At 49.3% G+C, this 14,873-nt stretch overlaps 1 protein-coding gene across 1 annotated transcript in view; it reads left to right on the top strand.

The window, feature by feature from the left end:
• EPHA10 (EPH receptor A10) overlaps nucleotides 1-14,873 on the top strand; it is a 37,403-nt gene that overhangs the window by 11,064 nt on the left and 11,466 nt on the right. Inside the window, exons 5-8 of the mRNA XM_064281744.1 lie at nucleotides 214-564; nucleotides 5,037-5,170; nucleotides 10,055-10,226; nucleotides 13,785-13,893. Coding sequence (XP_064137814.1) covers nucleotides 214-564; nucleotides 5,037-5,170; nucleotides 10,055-10,226; nucleotides 13,785-13,893 — 766 coding nt within the window. The remainder of the gene's footprint in view (nucleotides 1-213; nucleotides 565-5,036; nucleotides 5,171-10,054; nucleotides 10,227-13,784; nucleotides 13,894-14,873) is intronic.

The following is a 14,873-nucleotide window of genomic DNA, read 5'->3' as shown; positions in this document are numbered from 1 at the left end:
CCATCCCCGCCCCCACACTAGCCTCCCAGTTCTCTCCTATCTGACCTCGCCCGCCTCCCGCGTCCCGCCCCCTCTCCCCCCAACCCCTGACCGCGCCCACACCTCCCAACCTCCCTCACTGGCTGACCCTCCGTCCGCCTCTCTCCCCCACCCCTGCCCGCGACCCCCCCCGCCCCTTCCCCCCCGACCACGCTCGCCCCTGTGCCGCCCCAGGGCCGCCGTCGGCGCCGCGGGACCTGCAGTACAGCCTGAGCCGCTCGCCGCTGGCGCTGCGGCTGCGCTGGCTGCCGCCGGCCGACTCAGGAGGCCGCTCGGACGTCACGTATTCTCTGCTGTGCCTGCGCTGCGGCCGCGAGGGCCCGGCGGGCGCGTGTGAGCCATGCGGGCCGCGCGTGGCCTTCGTGCCGCGCCAGGCCGGGCTGCGCGAGCGCGCCGCCACGCTGCTTCACCTGCGGCCCGGGGCGCGCTACACCGTGCGCGTGGCAGCGCTTAACGGCGTCTCGGGCCCGGCAGCCGCCGCGGGAGCCACCTATGCGCAGGTCACCGTCTCCACCGGACCTGGGGGTAAGGCCGCCCCGCGCGCTGGGACGCGCCCACTCCCCACAGCTACAGCCCTTCCTTCCACACCCCGCGCCCTTCCGTGGCCGCCTCCATCGGTCCCACACGGAGCATCCCCCTCCGCAGCCACCCCAAATAAACGTTTCAGTCTTTGCAAACGCCGCCTCGAAACGGAGAAGTGACCACAGACCCGGTGACCCCCGCCAAGGGCCAGCCCCCTTAGTCCACCAGGGAGGGATTGGAGTGCGGGTGACTCCTTGTCCCTGGGCAAAGAGAGGACGTGAGCGCTTCCCCTGAGGGCTGGAGCCAGTGGGCGCTCCCCCTTCTACTGACCTTCTGGCGGTAACCCTTTGCCTCACACCCAACTCTGCGGTTTGCTTTGCCTCTAATTTCCTAGGGAAAAAGAGGTGGAAAGTACCTTAATCTTTTGCCCTCCCTTTTCAAAAATTTAGTAAGAAACGGAACATATCTTCTTCACTACTGTTTCAGAAAGAGAGGTCTTGTGTGTCCCTGACTCCATCCCTCAGCCTCCGCAAGGATTTTGCTGCACGTTTTTTGTCACCAGCAGTGTCGGAGCGCTCCACTTTATCCACAGCCTCATTACACTTGTTGTTATTTGCCTTTTTTATTGTAGCCATCCTAGTGGGTGTGAAGTAGTATCTAACTTTTTTTTTTTGTTGCATTTCCGTAATAACTAAGGATGTTGGACATCTTTCCACGAGCTTATTGGCCATTTGTATATCGTTCATTTGCATGTCTTTTTTTGGAGAAATGTCTATTCACACCCTTCGCCCATTTTTAAGTTGGTTTATTTAATTTTTTACTGGTTGAGTTGTAAGAATCCTTTATATATTCTGGATAGTAGACCCTTAAAGGTATATTCTCTGCAAATACTTTCTCCCATTTTATGCGTTTTCTTTTCACTTTCTTGATAGTGTCCTTTTGAAGCACAGAAGTTTTTAATTTTTGTAAAGTCCAGTTTATTTTTTTCTTTGGTTGCTTGTGCTTTTGGTTCCATACCCAGGAAACCATTGCCTAATCGGCAAAGATTTACACCTATGTTTTCTTCGAGAATTGTAGTTTGGATTCAAATTATTTTAGAGAATATGTTTTTGTTTCCAGGTGGCTTGGTTTTATTTTATCTTTTCATTTCTGAATTTTGCTGCCCTGTGGTTAGAGAAAGAGATCTGTGTGATTTTTACGTTTTTGTTAACTACTGAGGTTTTATTTATGGTCTAAGGTATGGTAAGCACATTTTAACTGTTCATAAACCAAAAAAAAGAAAAAACCCACTGCTGTGAAGTTGATTCTGACTCATAGCAAACCTATATAGCTGCATTAAAACAATGCTATTATTTCTGTAGTGTAGCCGTCTGTCTATATAAATTATACTTTCTGTCTATTTGATGTTCTAAAGGCCTAGAGAGACATTTGGTTTCTTGTTCTGCTCATGGTTTTGTTTAAAATCCCTTGTATTTGTAAAGAATTTTCTTTGAAATATTTCAGTTTTGCTAATACACCTTTACTTTCTCCACAAGTCTCATCTTGTCTCTTTTTCTTCTCCACCTGCTTTCTCGTCATGGTCTTCCGTTCCTATTTTGTGTTGGCCGTGATTTCTTTCATCTTACCGAAGATGCCAGCCTCCTTACTTGTTTCTCTGACTGTCATGCTAAATCACTTTCAAAGGTCTGCTCCTCCTGAGTCTTCAGAATAACGTTCCTGTTTTCTTATCCTGAAATATTTTTTCATATGCCAGGTTTTTGGTGTTTTCTGTTTATTCTTGAACAGAAATAGCTGGTTGTTGCAAAACAAAACAACAAAAACCAAGATGTGTAAATTGCCCTTTGGATTGGTTGTGAGGTTTTTGGCAGAAAATAATAATAAATCTCAATTCAACTGACTTTAGCCAGAAGAGTTCCTTAGCTCACATAAGAAAATTAGAGGTAGAGCTTGGTTAATTTAGTCACTCAACAGTGTTCTCAAGAGCCCAGGTTCTCTCTGTCTTTCCAGTCTGCCATGAGAGAGGCTGGCACTCTTGTGGTGGCAAGGTAGCTGCAGCAGCTCCAGACATCACATCCTCACCATCCAGAGGCAGAAAAAGAATGATTTCTTCCTGCAGGTGTCTTTTTAAGAGCAAGAAACCTTTACCAGAACCCACCCTCCCTTCAGCAGACTTCTTTTGTCGGCCAGAACTGGATTATAAGCCCACCCCTAAACCAATCTGTGGCAGAAGGTAATAAGTGCACCCAAATGTCTTAGAACAATCAGAATTTACCAAAAGTTTTCTGGGGGAGAGAGTAGACCCCGAATCAAACTTGGGCTCAGCAAGCAGGGAAGGGGGAAATGGCTGTTGAGGAGGTTTCCAGTGGAGTCTGCTATACTCTTGGCCCACTTGGGGCTGAATCTACAGCTGAAGAGCAGATACTTGAGCTCAGTTTTTAGCTCTTTTCTCAGAATCTAATGTATCTCTCCTGTGCTGAAATGGAACCTTCTCCTACCTCTATACTCTGGCCATCTGGTGCCTTTGAACAAACGAACTTCCAGAAAAATGACACTCTAAGCCTCTTCCTACCTCTGTCCCTGTCTGTATCTACAGAGACTGCATCACCTCCCAGGATGCTTCCTCACTTACCGCCCCTTTGTGCCCAGGTCTTTTCTGGGAGCTGCTGATTCCAAATGAATTTAGGCTGAGAGGCACTCCCTGGGATAGGGAAGAGCACTTTGCCTCAGAAAGCAGCTGTGCAGTAGAGTGATGGCTGTGCATTGTCCAGTTGACAAAGACCTTGCTTTTTTTTCAAGGGTCAGACAGTAGGGAATGGATGAAGGAGCTTTCAAGTTATTTTTAGGTTGGAAGCCCATGTCACTCTGTGGGCAGCATGGCCCAGGGGTTCACTACAATTGTATTTTTAAATCTAGTTCCACTGGCTTTATCATCAGTAGAAATATGCCATTGCACCACCCCCTCATCCAGTTCTGGCAGTCAGCTGTCAGGACTAGTTTATGGTGATGTTGTGGGTTTTCAACTCTTTGTACTTTTATGTTTTCACTGAAATTTGGGAGCAATGGAGGGTGGGGGCTGCTAGAGGGATACCATTTAAAACTGGAAGTCAGTCATTCATGCATTTTTCAGAGCGAGTTATTATGCCTTGTCCACACTTCCCTGACCCACTGCCACCTGATTTCTACCTCCCTTCAATCCCCTGAGAAGCCCCTGGTGGCACAGTGGTTAAGAGCTGGGGTGCTAACCAAAAGGTCAGCAGTTCGAATCTATCAGCCGCTCCTTGAAAACCCTATGGGGCAGTTCTACTCTGTCTTATAGGTAGGTCTATGAGTCAGAATTGACTCAGTGGCAAGGGGTTTGATTTTGGTTTTCAGTCCCTTGAAGTCACATTGTTAAAGCCACTTTGAATTATCGTCTTAGTTTGTCCCTTCTCAGCATATGGCACTGCGGATACTACCTCCTCATGTTGGTAGACTTCTATGGAGCGTTTGCTCTGTGTCAGGTATTGTGCCAAGCTCCTCATATACATTGTTTCACCAGATTCTCAAAGCAAGCTTACATCGTTACTGTTTCCATTTTACACATGAGAAAACCTAAGCTCAGCGAGGGAAATCACTTGCCCGCTGGCCAAGAGCTAATCGGAAAGAGTCAGGAGGGGGCCTTCTTAAATGTCCTCTTCCCTATGAACTTCTATGAACTCATTTGGTCCTGGTTTTCCTCCTACTTCTGTGCGTCCTCCTCTTCAGTATCCTTTGTGGGCTCCTCTTCCCTTGCTGGCCTCTTAAACGTTGGTGTTTCTTGGGGTTATTATACTTAAAAGCTTTTCCTCATTCTTCCTATGCATTCTCCCTGGGCGGACTCATCCAGTCACTTTCTGAGGGGTCCCAAACCTCCATTTCCCTACAGACACCTTTTCTGGAACCACTTTGAGATGACTTTGAGGCATCTTCTCTTGGAAACTCCTGGACTCAGCACATCCAAAGTGAGGTCGTGACCTTTCCTCCCATTCACCTGGGGTCCCTGCCTTGGTTTAGAATAGTTAAGTAGCTGATCTTTCTGCCTCCAAATTTTCTCTGATATCTCTCATACCACAGAACGTATGGAAAGAGCCTGAGGGATTAGAACCAGTGCCATGAGGGAAGCTGGGGTGCTGGGGGTGGTCAAGCAACAGGAAGTCCAGCACTTTTCCTTCTAGAAGCCACAAAAGAAGAGAGCTGTGGGGTGAGAGGGGTCTCACATTCCACTGGCCTTGAGAAGACTCTGCCTTTCAGCCCCATGGACCCCTCCCTTCAGGCTCTCAGGTCCCACCCACAGGCCCCGACCCTAGGGTGCCTCTTGCCTGGCCCACATTCCTTAAGTTCTCTCCTCTGGCTTTCCTGGCCCTGTCTCTCCTCCCTGCATGCCCTGCCTTTCCTGTTCCCCTGATCCTTCCTTACATTCTGGCCCAGGACTAGAATCCCACGTTACTTACTTTCAGCACCCTGGGAGGAGGATGAAATACGTAGGGACCGAGTGGAGCCCCAGAGTGTGTCCCTGTCATGGCGGGAGCCCATCCCTGCTGGAGCCCTTGGGGCCAACGGCACGGAGTATGAGATCCGATACTACGAGAAGGTGAGTCCACATCTAGGAGGGATCTCGAGTTGGTTTGCATTACCTGCTGTGATCTGCACCCTCACTGGCCAGGTTTCCTGTTTTTCACACCTTCTTCCCAGCAAAAACCCTCTGTACTTTTTTTCTGAACGTATCCACCAGCCTTCTAGGTGGCCTCCCAGGCTTGAGTGTCTGCCTTCTTCCTGTCCCCTCTGCAAAATCAACAGAACTCTCTCCTCTCCCCTCAAGTGTCCATTCATCACTTGTCGTCATCTTCACCACATTTGCCTGGTGTTTACAGCTGACCCAGACTTTGTGGGACAGAATCTTGTTCATGTGATTTGGAGAACCTTTTTTACAAAAAAAAAGTACAAAAAGACCTTATTTTCTTCAAATTTTAACCAAAGCATATGACCATGTGAATACATTACTAGGGCCAGTGATGGGCTGGCAAATGTTAACAGCCAGCTCTCCAGAAAGATAGATGTATGAAATATTATAAATTATGGCAATGTAAAGAATGTGTAGGGCATAATTTACAATTAATAATAAAACATACCATACTCTTTCTTGTAAACTCCATATAGCCAATTGATTCTCCTAGAAGAGTTTTTTGTTGATTTTTGCCGGCCTCTTGTATCCATAGTCAATCTGTGTTTGTAATCCAACCATGGTTTGTTCCAATTGTTAACACTTCTCCCCAGAAATTAATTGCAGAACTGCTTAAATCTGATATGTAATCTACTATTAAACCATTTCTCACCTTAGTGCAAATTCATTAAAGTGACTCCTCTTTCAGCTTCAGCACTATATTATGTTGTTCCTCAGAGACAAGAAGGGAGAAACTTAGGTTGGAAAAGCCTTGTTCGTTTCTTTGCTGAGTCAGATAGTAGTTTTTGAATACCAGAAGTCTTTCAAGAGCTGTGAGTGTGGGGGGTGAACAGGAAGGAGGAGGCAGTCCTGAGTCCTGCCAGGTGTATGACCTGGGCAACACAGAGACGGGGCCTCTGGCTGAGATGGAGAACCTGCAGGAGGAGCATCCTTGAGGGAAGATGGTGAGTTTGGTTTTGCTCCTGTAATATTCGAGGGGCCCGAGGGACATCCATGTAGACTTGCAGGTCTGAAGCTCAAGGGAGAGGCCTGGGCTGGAGAGAGAGAAGGACAGAAAGAGAGTGAGTTGGTGTCTGTTGGCATAGAGATGGTAGCTGAAGCCAGGAGACTGGAGGAGATGACCTAGGAAGAACCTTAATGTTTAGGGGCCGCCAGCAGCGAAGGACATTGGAAAGAAGCTAGGAAGGCAGTAAGTGCTTCAAAAGGGCTCATTGAGCCAACTTTGGGATCAGAGCATAGATAGGTCTCCCAAGACTGAGCTGGGTGGATGCTCCTGGGTCCCTGCTCACTGCACCCTCATCTGTCATGTGGCCCTCCTTTTCCAGGCTTAGACCATCAGGTCCTTAGTTAGAAAGTGTGAATTTGCAGGAGACAAAAAGCTTCAAAAAGAGGAGCAAGTACAAAAGGGATTATATTTGAAAGACTTCAGGGAAATCTCATGGAACCCAACGACTGGATGTGTACCTGGGCTACCTAGGTCTCAAGAGATGTCAGGTGGCTTCTCATCTCTACTTCTCTCTGCACACCAGTTTCAACCTACTCTGCAGATAGGCTTGTGCATAGCACTTCACGGCTGCCCTCGTTCGGCAGCCTTGCTCTCCTTCCCCCACCCCTACCTGCATCTACCTTGCCTCATAGGTCCACCAACCATTATCTCTCTGACCTTCAGTGACTTGTTCCAGTGCCTCGAAGGGAGATTCTGATTGGCCCAGCTTTAGTCAAAGTCAGCCCCTATTTCTGAATGCCATGGGCAAAGAACTGGGGCTGTATTTTGGGGGCTACCCATTGGGAGGCTGTGGGTGTGTCAGGGGCTATGATAAAGGGATGCGGGCAAAGACATAACATTGGGGGCACCTCTGTTGTTGTTAGGTGCCATCAAGTTGATTCCAACTCGTAGCAACCCTATGTACAACAGGATGAAACACTACTCAGTGCTGAATCATCACCACAGCCGTTATGCTGGAGCCCATTGTTGCAGCCACTGTCAGTCCATCTCACTGAGGGTCTTCCTCTTTTTGCTGACCCTCTGTTTTACCAAGCATGATGTGCTTCTTCAGGGACTGATCCCTCCTGATAACATGTCCCAAGTTTGTGAGACAAAGTCTCGCCATCCTTGCTTCTAAGGAGCATTCTGGCTGTACTCCTTCCAAGACAGATTTGTTTGTTCTTCTGGCAGTCCATGGAATATTCAGTATTCTTTGCCAACACCATAATTCAAAGGCATTAGTTCTTCTTCAGTCTTCCTTATTCATTATCCAGCTTTCATATGCATGTGGGGCAAGTGGAAAACACCATGGTTTGGGTCAGGCGCACCTTTGTCCTTAAAGTGACATCTTTACTTTTTAACACTTTAAAGAGGTCCTTTGCAGCAGATTTGCCCTGAGCAGTGAGTCATTTGGTTTTTTTTTTTTAATTCTTATTGTGCTTTAAGTGAAAGTTTACAAATCAAGTCAGTTTCTCATACAAAAATTTATATACACCTTGCTATATACTCCTAATTACTCTGATGAGACAGCCCAACTCCTTCCCTCCACTGTCTCTTTTCGTGTCCACTTGGCCAGCTTCTGACGACCTCTGCCCTCTCATCTCCCCTCCAGCTTCTGACCTCCTCTGCTCTCTCATCTCCCCTCCAGACAGGAGATGCCAACAGAGTCTCAAGTGTCTACTTGATCCAAGAAGCTCATTCTTCTTTTTCTATCCCACTGTCCAGTCCAATCCCGGTCTGAAGAGTTGGCTTTGGGAATGGTTCCTGTCCTGGGCTACAAGAAGGTCAGGGGGCCATGACCACCGGGGTCCTCCCAGTCTCAGTCAGACCATTAAGTCTGGCCTTTTTATGAGAATTTGGGGTCTGCATCCCATTGCTCTCCTGCTCCCTCAGGGGTTCTCTGTTGTGTTCCCTGTCAGGGCAGTCATCTGTTGTAGCTGGGCACCATCTAGTTCTTCTGGTCCCAGGCTGATGTAGTCTCTGGTTCATGTGGCCCTTTCTGTCTCTTGGGCTCGTAATTACCTCGTGTCCTTGGTGTTCTTCATTCTCCTTTGCTCCAGGTGGGTTGAGACCAATTGATGCATCTTAGATGGCTGCTTGCTAGTGTTTAAGATCCCAGATACTGCTTTCTAAAGTAGGATGCAGAATGTTTTCTTAATAGATTTTATTATGCCAGTTGACTTAGATGCCCCCTGAAATCATGGTCCCCAAATGCCTGCCCCTGCTACACTGGCCTTCGAAGCATTCAGTTTATTCAGGAAACTTCTGTTCTTTTGGTTTCATCCAGTTGTGCTGACCCCCCTTGTATTGTGTGTTGTCTTTCCCTTCACCTGAAGTAGTTCTTATCTACCAACTAATTAGTGAATACCCCTCTCCCACCCACCCTCCCTCCCTCCTCTTGTAACCACAAAAGAACGTTTTCTTCTCAGTTTAAACTGTTTCTCAAGTTCTTATAATAGTGGTCTTATACAATATTTGTCCTTTTGCAACTGACTAATTTCACTCAGCATAATGCCTTCCAGGTTCCTCCATGTTATCAAATGTTTCACAGATTCCTCACTGTTCTTTATCGATGCGTAGTATTCCATGGTGTGAATATACCGTAATTTATTTATCCATTCATCTGTTGATGGGCAGCTTGGTTGCTTCCATGTTTTTGCTATTGTAAACAGTGCTGCAATAAACATGGGTGTGCATATATCTGTTCATATAAAGGCTCTTATTTCTCTAGGATATATTCCGAGGCCTGGGATTGCTGGATCATATGGTAGTTCTATTTCTACCTTTTTAAGGAAGCGCCAAATAGATTTCCAAAGTGGTCGTAACTTCCATCTTCTTTTGATGCTTCCTGCATCATTCAATATTTTCCCCATAGAATCCTTCAGTATTGCAACTTGAGCCTTGAATTTTTTCTTCAGTTCTTCCAGCCTGAGAAGTGCTGAGCATGATCTTCCCTTTTAGTTTTCTAACTCCAGGTTTTTGCACATGTCAATATAATACTTTAGTTTGTCTTCTCGAGCCACCAGTACGTATGTGTTGGGGCTGAAATGGGAGGTAGCATGGTATAGAGCAGCAAGCACTGACACTGCCTTGGTACGCGATGTTCAGTGAAGTCTCTTCACCTCTCTGAACTTCATAAAAAAGGGATAAAAATTCTGACTCTATGAGGATGTTGTGAACATTGAAGGAGGTTGGGCACAGTATCTGGCAATGAGTAGGCACTCAATCAGTGATAGCTGTTGCTGTTACCACTTTCCTACTGAGGACCATAGGCAAGCCTCTTCCCTCCTCTGAGTCCAGTCTCCATATCTGTTAGGCCAGTAATCCTCCCGTCCTTCATACCGTGCAGGACAGTTGTGGAAATCAGATGACAAGTGGTTGGAAAAGCTTTGTGAACTGGCAAGGACTGGGCAGTTGTCAGGGTCTATTTTCTCTGAGGCATCAGGCCCACTAGGGTACTGGATTGGCTCACCCCAGGACTGCCATACCCTGATGTCTACCATTCTGTCATCCCCAAGAAGAAGGATCTAGCACCTTCTCCTGAGTTTCTCCTACTGGAGGTGTGGCTGCTTTCAGCTACAAATGCCACTGAGTATGAGAGGGAGTGGGAATTCGTGGTGGAGAGAAGGGTTGGAGATCCTATGGAAGAAATCTGTGGATTTCCCCGAGACATATGGGGTCAGGTTCTTCCACCCAATCTGTGTTCACCTAAGGGTACTTCTCCAGCCACCTGCTACTTTTCCCCCACTGGTCTGTCAGGAGAGTGGTCTGGCCCTGGATCTGGGCCTCATCTCTCAATCCCTCCCCAGGGTCAGAGTGAGCAGACTTACTCCATGGTGAAGACAGGGGCACCTGCAGTGACTGTCACCAACCTGAAGCCTGCTACACGCTACGTCTTTCAGATTCGGGCGGCGTCCCTGGGGCCCTCCTGGGAGGCCCAGAGCTTCAACCCCAGCATTGAAGTGCAGACCCCAGGGGAGGGTAAGTGGTGTGTGCATATGGAGAGGGACCTGGGCAGAGAGACTCGGGGACGGGGGGGGGCGGTGGGGAGACAGAGAGAAGAATTATCTGTGCCTAGTCCAGTTTTTTTTTTTTTTTTTTTTAGTCCAGTTAAGGGAGCTGCAGAACAATTTCATTGCAATCTAATTAATTAATTAATTAGGGATGCAGTGATGCATGCCTGTTCACCGACATGAATTAGGTGGGTACCTGTCCTGGAGGAGCTTGCCGATGAGGGGCTTATGACCATCCCTGACCCATGCCTCAGCTGGCGCCTTTCTGCCTCTTTTGACCAGTCCATGTCTTGTGGAAACATCCTGTGGCCTCCCCAAGATTTCTGCTGTTCTCTCGGACGGGGTTGGTTATGGTCTAATGGACACCCCTGGCACCGATTGTGTGATTCCTGGTCTCACTCTGCTGCTTTCTCTCTGCCATGGTACTGACCCAAACACGGGAGCTGTCCCTTTCCCCACAAGGCCTTGGAGTGTGGCACAGACTTCACTGAAGGTTGGGGGACATGGCAGGTGCTGCACTGCAGCAGTAAACAAAACAAAACAAAAGGAGAATTGTACACTTTAAATGGGTGCATTGTATGGTACGTGCATTACATCTCAATGAAGCTATTATCAAAACAAAACTAAAAAGCTGATCATGAGATCTCCTGATCTGGAAACATCTCTGGCCTCCCCACAGTATTGTGCCGCCCTCCCTTCGCTTTCCTGCCCTGGTCCCTCGCCTCCTCTGCCCACCCCCAAATTCCTTTTCATGAAGGGTGCAGGGCAGTTTCGGCGTCTTTTCTGTTGTTCTTCCTGCCGCTAACCCAGCCCTCAGGGTCTCACCTCTATCTACCCTGAGCAGCTCATGGAAGCATTTTCCTGAACAAAGGCAGTTCCCCCTAAGAGGCACTCTGCCACCAGCTGTCAAGATAATAATTCTTTCCAACCTGCTACATGACTTTAATCCAAGATAGGAAGAGCTCCGAGCCCAAAGGGAAGTGAAGATAAAATGTTGAGGGAGTTTGAGTTCTGGGAAGGAAGACAGCACTTCTTGCTCGAATGCTTTTCTTGTGCCAGACCTTGGCCAGGTGCTGGAAAGAGGAGATTAGAGCCGTGTCTTGAAGGCTGGGGAACTTTTGAATATGTGAAGATGAGCAGGGAAGGCATTTTGGGTGGAAGAAGCCTTTTGAACACAGGCTCCCTTGCTGTGGCCCTGGCTATGGGTGAATGGGGCTTCCAATATACAGAGTACTTTTTCTGGTGGGCTGTGACCCCAACTCAGGCTCATGCCTCAGCACTGTATTGGTTATCAATTGCTGCATGACAAATTGTCCCAAAGCTTAATGGCTTAAAACAACAGACATGTATTATCTTCTAGTTTGTATGGGTCAGGAATCTGAGTGTCGCTCGGTCAGTGTTGGCTCAGGGTCTCTAACAGGCTGCAATCACAGTGTCCTCTAGGGCTGCAGTATCTCAGGCTTAACTGGGGGAGGATCAACTTCCCCACTCAGGCCCTTGCTGCCTGTTTACTGGAGACATACTGTTCCTTGCCCTATGGGCCACTCCGTAGGGATACAACTTATAACATGGCAATTAGATTTTTCATGGACTGTGAGCAAGTGAGTGTGCAAGAGGGTGCCCAAGAGAGAAACCAGTCTTTTTATAACCTAGTCTTAGAAGTAATCCCATCACTTTTGCCATGTTCTGTTCCTTACGAATCAGTCACTTAGGTCTAGCCCACACCCAAAGGGAGTGACTACCAGGAGTGGGGGTCCAGAGGGCTGCCAACCATAACTGCCTTGCTCTCCACTTCCATGTCTACATATCTGTGTCCTCATTTCAGACAGTCCTTGCAAACTCTACTCTCCTTCTGCTACTGGCTGCCCCCTGGACCCTGTTCTCTGCATCTGGAACCTTGGCTTCTGAATTCCCCTCTGTGGCCCTAGCCTCACTGGCCTCTAACTCTCCCCCTTCTGTCCCACCTCACTAGCTCTGTGACATCCTAGAAACAGTTGTCTGGGTCCTACCTCATCTTCTAGGCATCAGCCCCTCCTGGCCCCGTGTCTGTTTCGACATGGACACTGCAGGTTATCACCTCACAAATGCTCACCAGCTCTGCCAGCCTTTGTTCCCTGGAAGCCTTGCTGCACCGCCCTACAGTCCCCAGACATGGGCCACTCTCCTTCTCCTGTCCCATGCCGAGGCCGAATGGCGCCTGAAGAAGTATATTTTCCCAAGCTCAGTTCAGCATTAGGGCTGTGTAGCACTTTCCCCATCCTCTATAGTTACCCCAAACCTTTATGTCTTCAAAGCACCTCCTCTGCATCCCCACCCTCAAGCCAGGAGAGCCCCTTGTTCCTTTTCCCCTTGGCAGGAACTTTATCCATTGTGCCCTGGCTCCCAGTTGTCTGCAGGATAAAGTTCATACTCCTTAGCCCAGCATTCAAGGTCCTCCAGGTTCTGTCTCCTTCCCCAGTTCCCCTCGTCCTCCCACCCTCCAACTGCACACCTTACCACTCTGCCTCTGTACAGCCTGTTTTCTAGCCATATGGGATGGCTTGCCATTTTTCAGACCCAGCATGTGCATTGAAGAGTCCCCAAAAACCTTTTCAATTGTCCAGGTCCAGTTCAGATGACACCTTTTTTCCGAAGCCTTCCTCATTGGCTTTAGGAAGAAATGATCATCCCTCTCTCTGCTGAGCTCTGCCCGCCTCCCTGTTTCTTTTTTCATTCTGTAGCTCAGGTTTTTGTTTCCGTCGCCGCCCCTGGTCCATGCACTCCTCCAGGGCAGGGACTCTGGCTCATTCATTGCTGTCTCCCCAGCACTAGCCCCAGCCTGGTACATAGTGGGCATCTGTGAATGTACGTTGAGTGGGTGAATGGAAGGATGGTGCTGAAAGCCCAGGGTCCCCTGGGCCTCTTTCTTGGGGAAATAGTTCAGAGCAGAGACTGGAGTCAGGCAGAGGCTTTTGGAGTCAAGTTCAAATCTTGGGCTCACCATTTATTAGCTAGGTGGCCTTGGGCAAATTATGTAACTTTTCTCAACCTCAGTTTCCTCAGCTGTAAAATGGAGACAACACTACCTTATTGGATTGTCGTGATGATGAAACAAGGTCATATATTTAAGGCACACAGCACCATGCTTTGAGTGGAGCTAAGTGTGCACTGAATGTTAGCTCTTACAGTTCTTGCGGGTGAGCATTTTGAGGTGGGGGGAGCTCAGACCAGAGGCCATTCACCCTGCAGAGCCACTTCAAGTCTCTTATGGCCCTGCCGAGAGGCAAAAGGAGAGGCTGGGCCCTGCCCACCTGGACCCTTGCTCCTCTCTCAGAGCTGCGCAGCAGAGGAAGCATCCTGCTCTGGAAGAGGAAGCAGCTCTTGGGATCCAGGTGGTACTGTGGGTGGGTGGGCCAGCCTTGGTCCCTCTGCTGCTGGTAGAAAGCACCACATACAGAGGTGCCGCTGGGAACCCTGCCACGGGCTGAGGACAAGAGCGTGTGCTGGGCCTTACCCAGCCTGCCTCAGCCTCGTGGTTTTCCTCCAGCTGCCTCAGGGTCCAGGGAACAGAGCCCCGCAGTAGTCATCACCGTGGTGACCATCTCGGCCCTCCTCGTCCTGGGCTCCGTGATGAGCGTGCTGGCTATATGGAGGAGGTAGGTGGATGGTCCCAGCCTGGGTGACCCTGGGTGGGGCGTGTCTCTGTGTACATCAGCGTGTGTTCATAGGCATCTAGCTGTGTATGTGCATTTATTTGTTGCTCGTGTGTAGATTTGCACGTGCAGGCACACTGCTGTGTAGATACAAGTGTGGCTAGCCCCTCCCCCACCCACTGCTCCTGCGGCAGCCAGCCAGCGCTGCTAGCTCAGCCACTCTGGGATGAAGGGGATTTAGCTCCTTAACTCATTCATTCAATGTCAGAAGGCATCACTAAGGATGGAGTCAAGCTCCAGCTGCTCCAGTGTGATTAGGATTATCCTGAGGAGCCCGGGGGCCCCCAGCCCCTGCCCCCAAGAGATCTTGAGGCCCTTGAATACAGGCAAAGGGAAGAGAGACAGAAATTGTGTGTGTGTGTGTGTGTGTGTGTGTGTGTGTGGGAGGGGGAGGACAGGGAGGGGAATTCATAAGCCAGAAGCCCCCTGGCCCCAGCAGGAAGAAGCTTGTGGGAGAGTGCGTAGAGACAGTGGGTGGGGGGAGGAGGAAGGATGTACAGCTCAGGTCTGGCTCAGATGGGACTCCAGTCCTTTTGCTCACAGCACAAGCCTTGAGCAGCCTTGTGGCCTTATTTTGCCCCGCTGTTCAGGGCCACCTTCCACTTCATCCAGAGGTAGCCCACATGGATCCCAACTGGAGGCTGAGGCCAGCAGACTGGGGAGGCGGGCAAGTCTGCATCAGCTGGGCTGGGGCTGGTGCGGGGGGAGCCAAGGAGAGACAGGGGCTTGCTGGGGAGCTGCAGCTCAGCACCGTGGAACTGCCTGTGGGGTGGAGGGCCACTGAGCACTCATCTGGCACTGACGGCCTGGCCCCGAGTGAGGCACTGAAAGGGACTGAGGCAGAGAGGATACTGCCCTGCTCTGGAGCCAGCCCTGCCTGGTGCAGATGAGTCAGAAAGGCAAGACGGGTGAGGAGCCCCTTC

This window comes from Loxodonta africana, chromosome 3, assembly GCF_030014295.1.
Source record: "Loxodonta africana isolate mLoxAfr1 chromosome 3, mLoxAfr1.hap2, whole genome shotgun sequence".
Classification (NCBI taxonomy): domain Eukaryota; kingdom Metazoa; phylum Chordata; class Mammalia; order Proboscidea; family Elephantidae; genus Loxodonta; species Loxodonta africana.
Note: the sequence above shows the minus strand (reverse complement) of the source record. Positions and strands in the feature narration are given on the sequence as shown.